Source organism: Engraulis encrasicolus, chromosome 24, assembly GCF_034702125.1.
Source record: "Engraulis encrasicolus isolate BLACKSEA-1 chromosome 24, IST_EnEncr_1.0, whole genome shotgun sequence".
Classification (NCBI taxonomy): Eukaryota; Metazoa; Chordata; class Actinopteri; order Clupeiformes; family Engraulidae; genus Engraulis; species Engraulis encrasicolus.
The window spans coordinates 25,584,968-25,596,048 of NC_085880.1; the positions used below are offsets into that span (position 1 = coordinate 25,584,968).

General features: G+C 41.5%; 1 protein-coding gene across 5 annotated transcripts in view; it reads left to right on the forward strand.

The window, feature by feature from the left end:
• mypn (myopalladin) overlaps positions 1-11,081 on the forward strand; it is a 34,444-nt gene extending 23,363 nt beyond the window's left edge. For 4 of the 5 annotated variants that reach the window (XM_063191423.1, XM_063191427.1, XM_063191425.1 and 1 more), the window contains 8 exons: positions 2,899-3,120; positions 3,549-3,698; positions 3,792-3,871; positions 4,137-4,266; positions 4,923-5,130; positions 7,653-7,818; positions 8,162-8,295; positions 9,249-11,081. In XM_063191423.1, the coding sequence (XP_063047493.1) occupies positions 2,899-3,120; positions 3,549-3,698; positions 3,792-3,871; positions 4,137-4,266; positions 4,923-5,130; positions 7,653-7,818; positions 8,162-8,295; positions 9,249-9,427 (1,269 nt within the window). In that variant the 3' untranslated portion in view covers positions 9,428-11,081. Of the gene's footprint in view, positions 1-2,898; positions 3,121-3,548; positions 3,699-3,791; positions 3,872-4,136; positions 4,267-4,922; positions 5,131-7,652; positions 7,819-8,161; positions 8,296-8,518; positions 8,560-9,248 lie in introns of all 5 variants that reach the window. The other variant, XM_063191426.1, reaches the window with a different exon arrangement.

Sequence of the window (11,081 nt, forward strand, 5' to 3'; positions counted from 1 at the left end):
GCTTCTGCTTCTATCCACTAATTGTCTAAATTGCATGCATGGTCATAATCACGGCAACCTACAAGATAATTGCTCTCAAATTACTGCTAAACCAACTTTTTCTCTGTATTTGCCTCTATTTCCCTCTGTGGTACACATACAGTCTTTTAAATATATTAATCTCATCTCTATATGATGCAGCTCACACTAAATGGGCTCAGTGATAGAGTGTTTTAGCACACTGTGTGCTTGTACAAATGGGTGTACTGATACACAACTTTGATGGGGTGTCACGGAAATTCCCATTGGATTTGGCCGTGGATAAATTGTGAGGTGTGTCCAGACACCTGTAAGAACACATGGTAAAAAAATCTATTGGTAAGAAATTAGTTCACAGATTTCCCAAAATATCCATATCTTTCCCTAACTAACAAGCAATATTGAGTCTAGCTTTTTGTCAGACAACCGGGCTCTCGTCAGATCTGTGGAACCACAAAACTAGGCTCAGCTCCATAGGTACAGGCTTCAGAATCCTCTACACAGTGTGTACCATTGGATGGCAATTAGTTGTACAGTTATACAGGAATTTTTGAAACGGTTCAATACGTATTTTTGGCATGACTATATTTTTGCCGTGACTATAGTACGCTTCTGTTCTACTTTTTAGTATACATGTACATATATCACCCATAACATGAGAGGACTGAGATAGTTATACAGTATATTTAAAGTGTTGTTATTTCCTCGTCTGGACTCCAATGTTAAAGGCTAAGCAACAGATATGACGTGAAATGAACAAAATGAAACAGGGGTGACAAAGTAGTCTCTATGGCCCACACACAAACACACACACACACCCGGGTGGTTGACGTGACACCTTGTTTTTTCGTAACATTGGTTAAAAACCCACAAAACTGTTATTTTTCCTTCAAAAACCAAATGTCAATGAAAGAAGATGTGGTAAATTATGTTTCATATTAGTCTTAGATGAGAAGAAATATTTTTGTAAAGGTTTATATGTCAAATATCCTGCGGTGTGACTGTAACATTAACGAAACCTGGAATATAATATATATATAAATTAACCAACAACATTTTGAATAATGTATGAAGCATTTGGCATGAATGCATAAATATAAACTTTATATTAAGACATGTGAATGTGAAAAAAACTCAAGACAGAAATATTAACTACAAGTTCAATTTCGTAACACAAATTGCGTCCTGTGGGGTGACATGTATGTCAATGTTTGTGAACGGGCAGCTGCAAGGCCAACTACAAGGGTCTTAAAGACTGGCTCCTAACCAGTCAGTACCTCAGTTATTGGAGAGTGCTGTGGAAGTTTAAGGTGACTATTAATCTCTTAATATGTCTTCATATTGCCATGTTTCTGTAACGCAATACTTAGGTTCATTTTATGGTGTCCTGTGGTGTGACTGCTCTTATAGAAGGAAAAAAAGTTTTTTATAAATGAAAACACACATCAAGATTAAACACAATAACATTGTCAAGTTAGCATGAGCTCAGATGTCAGTCATGTATACAAAAGGATTAAAATGGCCATAATGCAGTGAATTTCCTGTGGTTTGACTTCATTTTCCTGTGGTGTGACATGCCTATGAAATGTGTTGATACACGACACATTTTCCCAACAATTAGGCGAAATTCCACGGACCACTAAGTGCTTTATTTTGTTCCAATTTTTTCCATCAATTTTTTCAGGAATTGGAATAACTTTTTTTTTAATTGTGTTACGCCCTTAAACGTCAACCACCCACCGACACAGTGAACCAACATTTTATACCCTAATTTTACCAATGTTATGTCAAATAAATAATCTGAATGGTTTAGTCAAAACCCCACAGTTTCTGGTTGACCTGAAAGAAAACTATAATATCAGTCTGTTCTCTGCTTTCCCCTTATCTTTGGTGTACATTTTGCTAATAGTAGAACAGCCATCTTCTTTTCATTCTTCTTGAAAAGTAGTTTGTATTGCATCCGTTTCCTGCTATTGCAATGCACCGCTAGAAGAGTAAGTTGGACAGCTGCTGTAGCCCTAGTGCAGGGGTCAGGAACCTATGGCTCTGGAGCCACATGTGGCTCTTTTGGGAACTGTATATGGCTCTTACTTATCCAGGGTTGCCAACCATCCCTTGAAATATGGAATTAAAGTATGTGTTCCGTATTGAGTTGAAATGGGGCAAGGGAGGTTAAAAAGTGTTAAAATGCAGGAAATTACATCTAAGAAATACAAAATTATCCCAGACCCTCACCATAATGAAGTTAACATTTTACAACCCTATACTTTCCCGTTATCAATAAAAGTAATAGAGTACACTCTAAAATTGTTGGGCTTAATTGAAATACATGCTTTTAATTGTATTCAGTGTTTTGAAAATGGTATGGCTCTCGTGAAAATGTATTTTGTAAAATTTGGCGATTATGGCTCTCTCCACCAAAAAGGTTCCTGACCCCTGCCCTAGTGCATAGCAGGTGGATGACTATGCGATTAGAACCCTGACATAATTTGTAGCTCCAAAAAAGGGGGTTCTAATTCCATAGATAGCATCTCTGTTTGGCATCGACTGCCCTTGTGTGTTATGTGCACTTTAAAAAGTAGGCTAAAGCATAGAACCTGCATGGCCGCATGGATCCTGGAATTTGCATTGTTTGCAATCATCATACTTCAGAAATAATGCAAGATGAATCAGTGTGATAAGATCCATACAGCTTACTGCTTTAGAGGTTCCATGCTTCAATTTTCAAAGTACATTGTGTTCAGGGAATTAAACATTATACAGAAGAATTGCGAAAATTCTCACCACAAGAACAGCGTATATTATTCATGGATATTTAGATTTTTTTTACTTGCGAAAGGGGGAGGGGCACATCTGACTTTCTCCAATGTGTCGCTGTAGGAGTACAAGGTGTCTAACTTTGAGCAGCGTCTGATGAACGAGATCGAGTTTCGGCTGGAGCGCACCCCGGTGGAGGAGTCGGATGACGAGGTGCAGCATGACGAGATCCCCACGGGCAAGTGCATCGCCCCGCTCTTCGACAAGAAGCTGAAGAACTACAGGGCCACCGAGGGAGCGCCCCTCTCCTTCACCTGCAAAGTGGTCGGAATCCCCATCCCAAAGGTGAGTGATGTGGCAGTGGCACCACCCTCTTTGAACTGTCAGGAGTTTTGTCTTTCATCCATTTCAGGTATGGGATTACTGAACTTTGAAGTTCTCATTATGATGTAGGAATCCTCGTCCCAATTTTGAGATGGTACCATGTTGATATGAGCTACCGGTTAAGCTGAGCCACAAAGCCATTTACATACAATACCATAGCCTTGGCCATAGGGCTTACTGTAGGGTTAGGGTTAGATTTAGGAGTAATGTTAACATATTTGCAGCTCATCAACTCATCTTGAAGGTAAGACTGTTAAGTGGTAATATTTTCCACTTGAAATCCCATATACTAGGATCCTACTGCTTAAGAACGTATTTGTTTTTGCATTGCATGGATTTTCACACTGTAGTGTCACACTGTGATTCTTTTATGGGTGTCCATCTTATAGGTCTACTGGTTCAAGGATGGGAAACAGATTCTGAGGAAAAACGATCACTACAAGAAGATCAGGGAGGGAGATGGAACGTGTGCGCTCTACATAGCGTCCGTCACGAATGATGATGATGGAAACTACACAGTAATGGCTGCCAATCCACAGGTATTTCACAACACTATTTGACATGCTGCTGTTATATTCTTGCAATAACACATTGGCACAACCTGTAGACCCAAACCCATGTTTTTACCTTAGGGAAGGATGAGCTGTTCTGGTCATCTGATTGTTCAGACGGGTCCAATACGAAACAGACAGAGTGTTGTTCATTCACAGAGGTAGGTGCAGCACCACTTCGGCAGTTGTCCCATTGGCTCACCCTGTGCTGAAAATAAATGTTATTCTTTGGAGCTTATAGCCAGTGTGCAGATCATTCTCTCTCGGTATCTACTACAATTGTCCAGCACCTTGATTACTGATTTTGTGGATGTGTGCACCCTAACTTTCAAATCTATCATCTGACCAGTTATCGCTATAAAATGATTGTACACCGTAGATGATGTTGATGTAGATGATGGGACCTGTGTGTCTATCTCCCGGCAGGGTGCGTGCTCGTGTCCAGGAAGTGGAGGAAGGAGAGCCAACTCAGGAGCGTTTCTTCAGGCCTCACTTCCTGCAGGCTCCAGGGGACATGGTGGCCCATGAGGGGCGGCTTTGTAGACTAGACTGTAAGGTATGTCATCCCAAGGGCATTGCTACACAATCATCACTATGTTTACATCATTGTCACCAGCCAAACTGGACCCAGCATTCAGGGTTAACATAGAGCGGTAGAGTTCTCACCTGTGTGGCTACCTAGTATTGACAGATCGCAAATTCCGCTCACAAATCCTGGACGAGCCCCCAAGTGTGATGTTGTGGCTTATAAGGTCTACTGATTTTAAGCATTAGACAATGTCCAGTTGGATGCTGGCCCAACGTTGCCTTCCAAATAACCAACACCATCCATAGCCATGGCCTTGTAACACAATCTGTAGCAGATCTAGATTCAAGATGCAAGACGCAAAGTGTGCTGTAAGTCAACCGTGTTTCATGTCAGTTCGTAGTACGGTCACGAAATAGATCTATAACATTCGTGATACCGTTACAAAAGAGGCACATTTTCCGTGACTGGGCTACGAATCCACAACCTATGTATTTCAATTGGCTGCTGCGGATTCGTAGCCCAGTCACGAAAAACAGGGCTTTTTCGTAACTGTTTAACAAACGATATAGATACATTTCGTGGCCGTACTACGAAATGGCATGAGACTGGGCTGTGTCTGTTTAGGTACAGTGTTGCCAAATGTGTTACATTTGCACTGATCTGTTTTGCTTTTTATTCCAAAGGTGAGTGGTTTGCCGAACCCAGAGATCATGTGGCTGATAAATGGGAGGCCCATCTATCCAGACTTCACCCACCGGATGCTGGTGAGAGAAAATGGAATCCACTCCCTCATCATCGACCCCCTGAGTCAAAAGGATGGGGGCACGTACACCTGCATCGCCTCCAATAAAGCCGGCCAGAGCTCTTTCTGCCTTGAACTGAGAGTCGTGGGTGAGACTGGTTTTGCTATGTTCTGTGCCAAACAATTGGGGGGGGAGGGGGATGAGCTTCCACTGTGACATTCACAGTCCTTTTGAATGTTTTTGAAACATGCTTATTCAGCACTTAGAGAGTCGATTTTGCATCTTCTAGAGTGTCTTTGGTCCCAGAGTACAATCTAAGTGTTGAATGAAAGGATAACTCCACTATTTTGCACATTTAGCCCCTTTTCTGAGTTGTCTGCAAAGCAATAGAGTGGTCCTCACTAGGGCTGTCCCGACTATTCGACGTAATCGATTACGTCGATTGCGTAAATAAGTCGGCGTGTTCAACATACCGTCGATTGCGTGATTTGCGCTAAAAAACGATTTGAATTACGATTTCCTTAGCATTTTCCTCCTGGAATAAATGCATCCTACAGAGAAAACCACAAGTGCTTGAAAGACAGGGATCACAAGTCTAGTCAAGTTGTAGTAGTTAACTTGGGTTTGGGAGCGATATAAAAAACCTTCAGAGAAGGGACAGTTTTAATGAGTTAGGTGGCAGGCCTTCATTGACACAGCAGAGGAGACATCGGGCTGCATATAGAAATAATGAATGCGAATATAGACATAGGCTACATGTGTAATATGTTGTTCAGCCCTTTTAATGGGAGGAATTTTGAAAAACTGGCCCTGTGACCAGCACCCCTCATGTAGAATGTGTACGCCTGTGGGGGAAAAGGCATAGCCTACCCTCTTAGACCCTTTTTGTCTATGCGTTAACAATTTCACAGTGCTCTTAAATTCTTATCTCTGCTCCTATTTTGTTTTATTATTTTTTTCATTACATAGACCCCTGCATGAGGGACAAATGAAACTGTGTTGTAAACATAAATGATTCACTGTACTGTATTTTTTTAATATAAATGACAATGTACTACTATTATATATACACATGTCATGGGTAAAATCTTATGTAGCCTTGTTTGTCAAAATATAAGTGGCTGAAATGTAGGCCTAGGCCTATAGTTTCTCCATGCGCCAATGTCATACTATACTCATTGTTTTGCATTTACGCTAAGTGAATAAGTGATTTGAACTGAAACAAATAGATATATTAGGCCTGCACTCTGCTTTATTTGTCTATTATTTTTCAGGTCAAAATTAAGTGGCATATCACAGTTTTTGCCTTCCAAAAAAATTAAATAATAATCGCGACTATTCGAAAAAAATAGTTGATAGAATAATCGGGAGAAAAATAATCGTTAGGGACAGCCCTAGTCCTCACCTGTTTTTCGATGTTTGCTGCTGTCTCTACGCAGTGTCAGTGTGGCACTCTAGCTGCACTGAGGCTGACAGGAAGAGACTGCAGAGGGTGAGCAATACAGCACAAAAGATCATAGGCTGCCCCCTGTCTCCCATGGCCTCCATATACAACTCCCGCTGCGTAAACAGAGCCATGAATATTACATATATATATAGTGCACTGTATATATTAAAGGTGCACTGTGTAAGATTTGTAGTTGTTTATTTCCAGAATTCATGCTACCCATTGACTAATGTTACCTTTTTCATGAATACTTGCCACCACCATCAAATTTTAAGTATTCATTGACTGGGAAAATTGCACTTTTCATACATGAAAAGGGGGATCTTCTCCAAGGTCCGCCATTTTGAATTTCACAAAAATCATAAAAAGATCAAATTTGGCAATAGGCAATCCAGTTTCAATGAGCACCATAGTTGCAGTTCCTTTTTTGACCATTTCCTGCACAGTGCACCTTTAAAGACGAGTCACCCCCTGGCTGTTATCTGTTCAAGCTGTTGCCCTCTGGCAGGTGCTAGATGTTAGTACCAGAACAAATAGACTGAAGGACAGCGTCTTCACCAAAGATGTCACAACTCTGAACCAATACTTGAGGACATTGAGGACTGTGTTCATCTGTAGGGGACTGTAATCACTAAGGACGGTGTTGGTGTCTGAAGTAATTTATACATTCATGCTGTGGTGTACCTTGCAGGGAGGCTTAAAACCTCATTGTACTGAGGGGGCGCTGTGGCGCAGCACGCTAAGCCCCCCACATTTGGGCTTGCATGCCCACCCATGGGGACCCCGTAACCACAGCCCAGTAGGTTACAATTAAAGGCTTTATAATCTAACTTCCCGTTTGGACACTGTGCTTGGAGTGCCTGGATGAACTTTTCTCTTTTGATGGTTTCTGTCGTGTTTTATTTGGCAATTTGTAAATTAAACGTGCCAGAAACCATATTTTGTCATGAAACGTATGTGTAATATCAGTGAATACCCCAAACCACTTGGTGAGTTGCACATAAAAAAGGGTTAGGGTGTTTTTAAGTATAGAATCTGGCATACCCTTAGACAGCCTAAATTCTAAATTAGCCAATTACAGCAACAAGCGTCAAAAAATTGGTGCAAATCACTGCAGATAACTCAGAAATGTGCTAGTGTTATACATATCCTGTGTATACTATAAATGGTGTGCCCTTCTCACAAGACGTTCATACATAATAGGATTTTTGTGTGTGTTACAGAGAAAGAGTTGAAGCATCCGCCGCAGTTTGTGGAGAAGCTCCAGAACACGGGTATTGCGGAGGGCATCCCTGTCCGGCTCGAGTGCAGGGTGGTGGGCATGCCTCCACCCGCCATCTTCTGGAAGAAAGACAACGAGACCATTCCTCACTCTAGGGATAGAATGAGGTAAATACACATCCTGCTAATAAAAAAAGTCGCCTCCAAAAAACTTCCACTCATTACAATTAAGATTATCACAGTAATCTTGTGAGCATGTCAACAGTGAACATAAAATATGGTCTTGTAATGCTTTGAGCAAGTAACATGGTTAATAAGAAGCGTCCTTTTCAACATACTGTACGTAAAATGTGGTCATGTAATGCTTTCATTATACTGCCAATTTAACAAGTTAATGGTTTAAAAGACTCCTTTTGACAATATAATGCGTTGAGCATGCTGCCAAGTTGTAACATGGTTTAAAAAAGTAAAGCAACATGCTAAAGAGCCCATTTGAACTCCCTCCATCCAGCATGCATCAGGATGCCACAGGATATGTTTGCCTGCTCATCCAGCCAACCAGGAAAGAGGATGCTGGGTGGTACACGGTCTCAGCCAAGAATGAGGCGGGCATCATCTCATGTACAGCAAGGCTAGACATTTATGGTAAGCCAAAACAAATTGTTTTCACTTTTTGTTAGTAAAATTTCATCTTAAAAATATGACCATAATTTTAAGCTAAAAAAAATCCTCCTGACTCTACTGATTAACCAGTCTTCTGGCATGATAGACACTGATCCAATACCTGAATTATTTCAAGTATTAATTTATTTCTTTAATAAGTATCTCTATTTTAACATTTTAACAATTTCGCTGTACTTTGCACTAGCCTCCTCAGCTACTTTCAACTGATCGCACTGCTCAGAAAAGGTAAACGCAACAAACGAACTGAACGGGAGCAAATGGTTGTTCATTCATAGACAAGTCGTTGTGCATTTCTAAGTGTTGTAGTAAACCCTAGGGTGTACTACTTGAGATACAAGTTTGTCTCTCACTGAGGCGAATATCTCTGCCAACCATGTCTTTGTGGGTGGTTACTGTATTGTAGTCTCGACTACCCTGACTGATTTTTTACTAATGTCGTTCCGCCTCAGAATCGTGTCATTCTGGTCGCCGCGCCAACATCTTGTGAACCATTATAGTCGTGCATGCAAGACATGGTTGGAGCCATGTATCACACACTAACACTACGGAAACCCATCATTGTCACATCATCTGTCAGTCTTTCGTCATGTAGATCACACTAGGAAGGTTTTGACGTGGTGGATCGTTGCTGTGACGTCTCGTTCTCTTTTTTGTTCTTTTTTTTTGGCTTGTCCGGGTTGGTGTGACTAGTTGTTGCTTGTTTATTTATTTTGTTTGTCTGTATTTGTGCGTTGTGATGCGAGTGCGTGTATGTGTGTCTTTGTGTGTGTTAAGTGGATGTATGAGAACTTCTGTGTGGTCTGTGGTTGTTGTGGTATTGGTTTTGTGTGGGGAATGTCGAAAGGTGGGGAAAGGGTGGGAGGTAGGGTAAGTCTAAGGCCCTCCTGTACCTTTTTTTCTCCTTTTCTCTTCAGCTCAGTGGCACCAGCAGATTGTTCAGCCCATCCGGAGGAGCTCTCGCCCCACCAGTCGCTACGCCGCCCTCACAGGCCAGGGACTGGACATCAAGTCGGCCTTCCCCTCCAGCGACAACTGGCCCATCCTATTCGCCAGCTCGCCCACAGAGGCCACCCTAGAGAGCGATGAGCTGTGAGCAAGAGAGAGAGAGGAGAGAATGAAGAAGAGCCAGAGCAGGACTCACAAGCCCTGCTAGCTAGAGGCGTAGCTAGGAGATTTCAGGCCCTAGGAGAGAATATCCTTTTGGGTCCCCCCACCCATGCAAAGACACGGTCTTTGGCAGTACTGGGCTGTTTGACAGATCTTTCACCCATCACCCACCCGCCCCACCACCCTCACGACTCCCCTGTCCCTGCCATGTCCCTGATATCTGCTCTCAACACCTCTCCCTCTCCGTCACCCCACACCACTTCATACCCCACCCCTACACTGCAAGTCTATTATCCGGAGTCTATAACTAGACACGTCTATTATGCTTTTTATTTTGCAGTTTTATTGTTGTGGCTGACTGTGCTTTCACAGGGTTATATTCGTGAAGAGAGGTAACCGTTAGTCGACAATGTCATTGCTAGCTTGTTTCTTCTTCATCTACCTGTTTTTGCTATGTTTGTTTCCCCCACCCTTAGGCACATTGCCAACGAGGGTTGAGAAAATAGTTCACCTCAGCGTGTAGCCTTAGATATCGTAGTCGCATCATGTCACCATTGAAATGCTGGGGTTGGCGTAGTCTGGTAAATCCACAAGTGGTGGCCCGTGGTGGAAAATGTGCAGCAGCATAGAGATGGGATGGTTAGTTTGTTTTTATAGGATGCTGCTCCTTCTGAGTCTCTGAGTCACTTACTCTGCTGGTCCATGTCCAAGACTCCCATGAGTCTGAGTCATGAGTCATGTCAGTATAACTGCTGGATTGATTTTGGACTGCATGTTGTGGAAACCATAGCCTACACATGCTTGCATTTGTGATTCATTGTGTAAGTATGGTGACCACAGATCCATGACTCCATGAGTTATTTGGATGGATCTGAGTGATTCAGCTGAGTCAACTCGGGGTCTAAGGCAACATTGCAACTGAGCACCCTTCATCGATCACAAACAGTCATTGTAGAAAGCAGAGCTTGTGCGTAATAATGAGCTATGACGGACCCAATACAGCACTATAATTAAAAAAATAATATTCTCTCCACCATTCCAAAGTAACTAACTCTAGTAAAGTCACACTAATTAATTAACGGTATGATATTATAGATGTCAGATGCCTGAACGGGTTGCAAACTTCAAAGTCTTCCTCACTGGCCTCCACTTGAGGATTACCCTTAGTGAAAGTGTTATACTTTATTGTTTTTTTCTACTTGTATGTTTTGGATGAATATGTATGTAAATGCTGATTGGATGGTTGAAAAAACAATGGATTAACTCACAAACATGAAGAACTCACAAATGTGAAGAACTTATAAGCCAATTGAACAAATTGCAGTTGAACCAAGGTATGAACTGAAGTTTGAAAAGCCCTCACTTTTCATTACAACATTTTTGCTAAATTCCATATAATTTTCAATGCGACCACCTGATCTTCAAGCAATCTTGAATATCTCATGGATTGATCTTAAAGAGCCACACACATTATTTATTTACATACCTGAATGAAAACCATATGCCAATCACTGAACTAAACGGCGAATTAGTTCAAATAATGAATTGATGAATGAAATTAATTTTTCATTGATGAAAAAGATAATGCTATATTTCTCTTACTGAATGTTTGCACAATACTATAGATGAGAATTATGAAA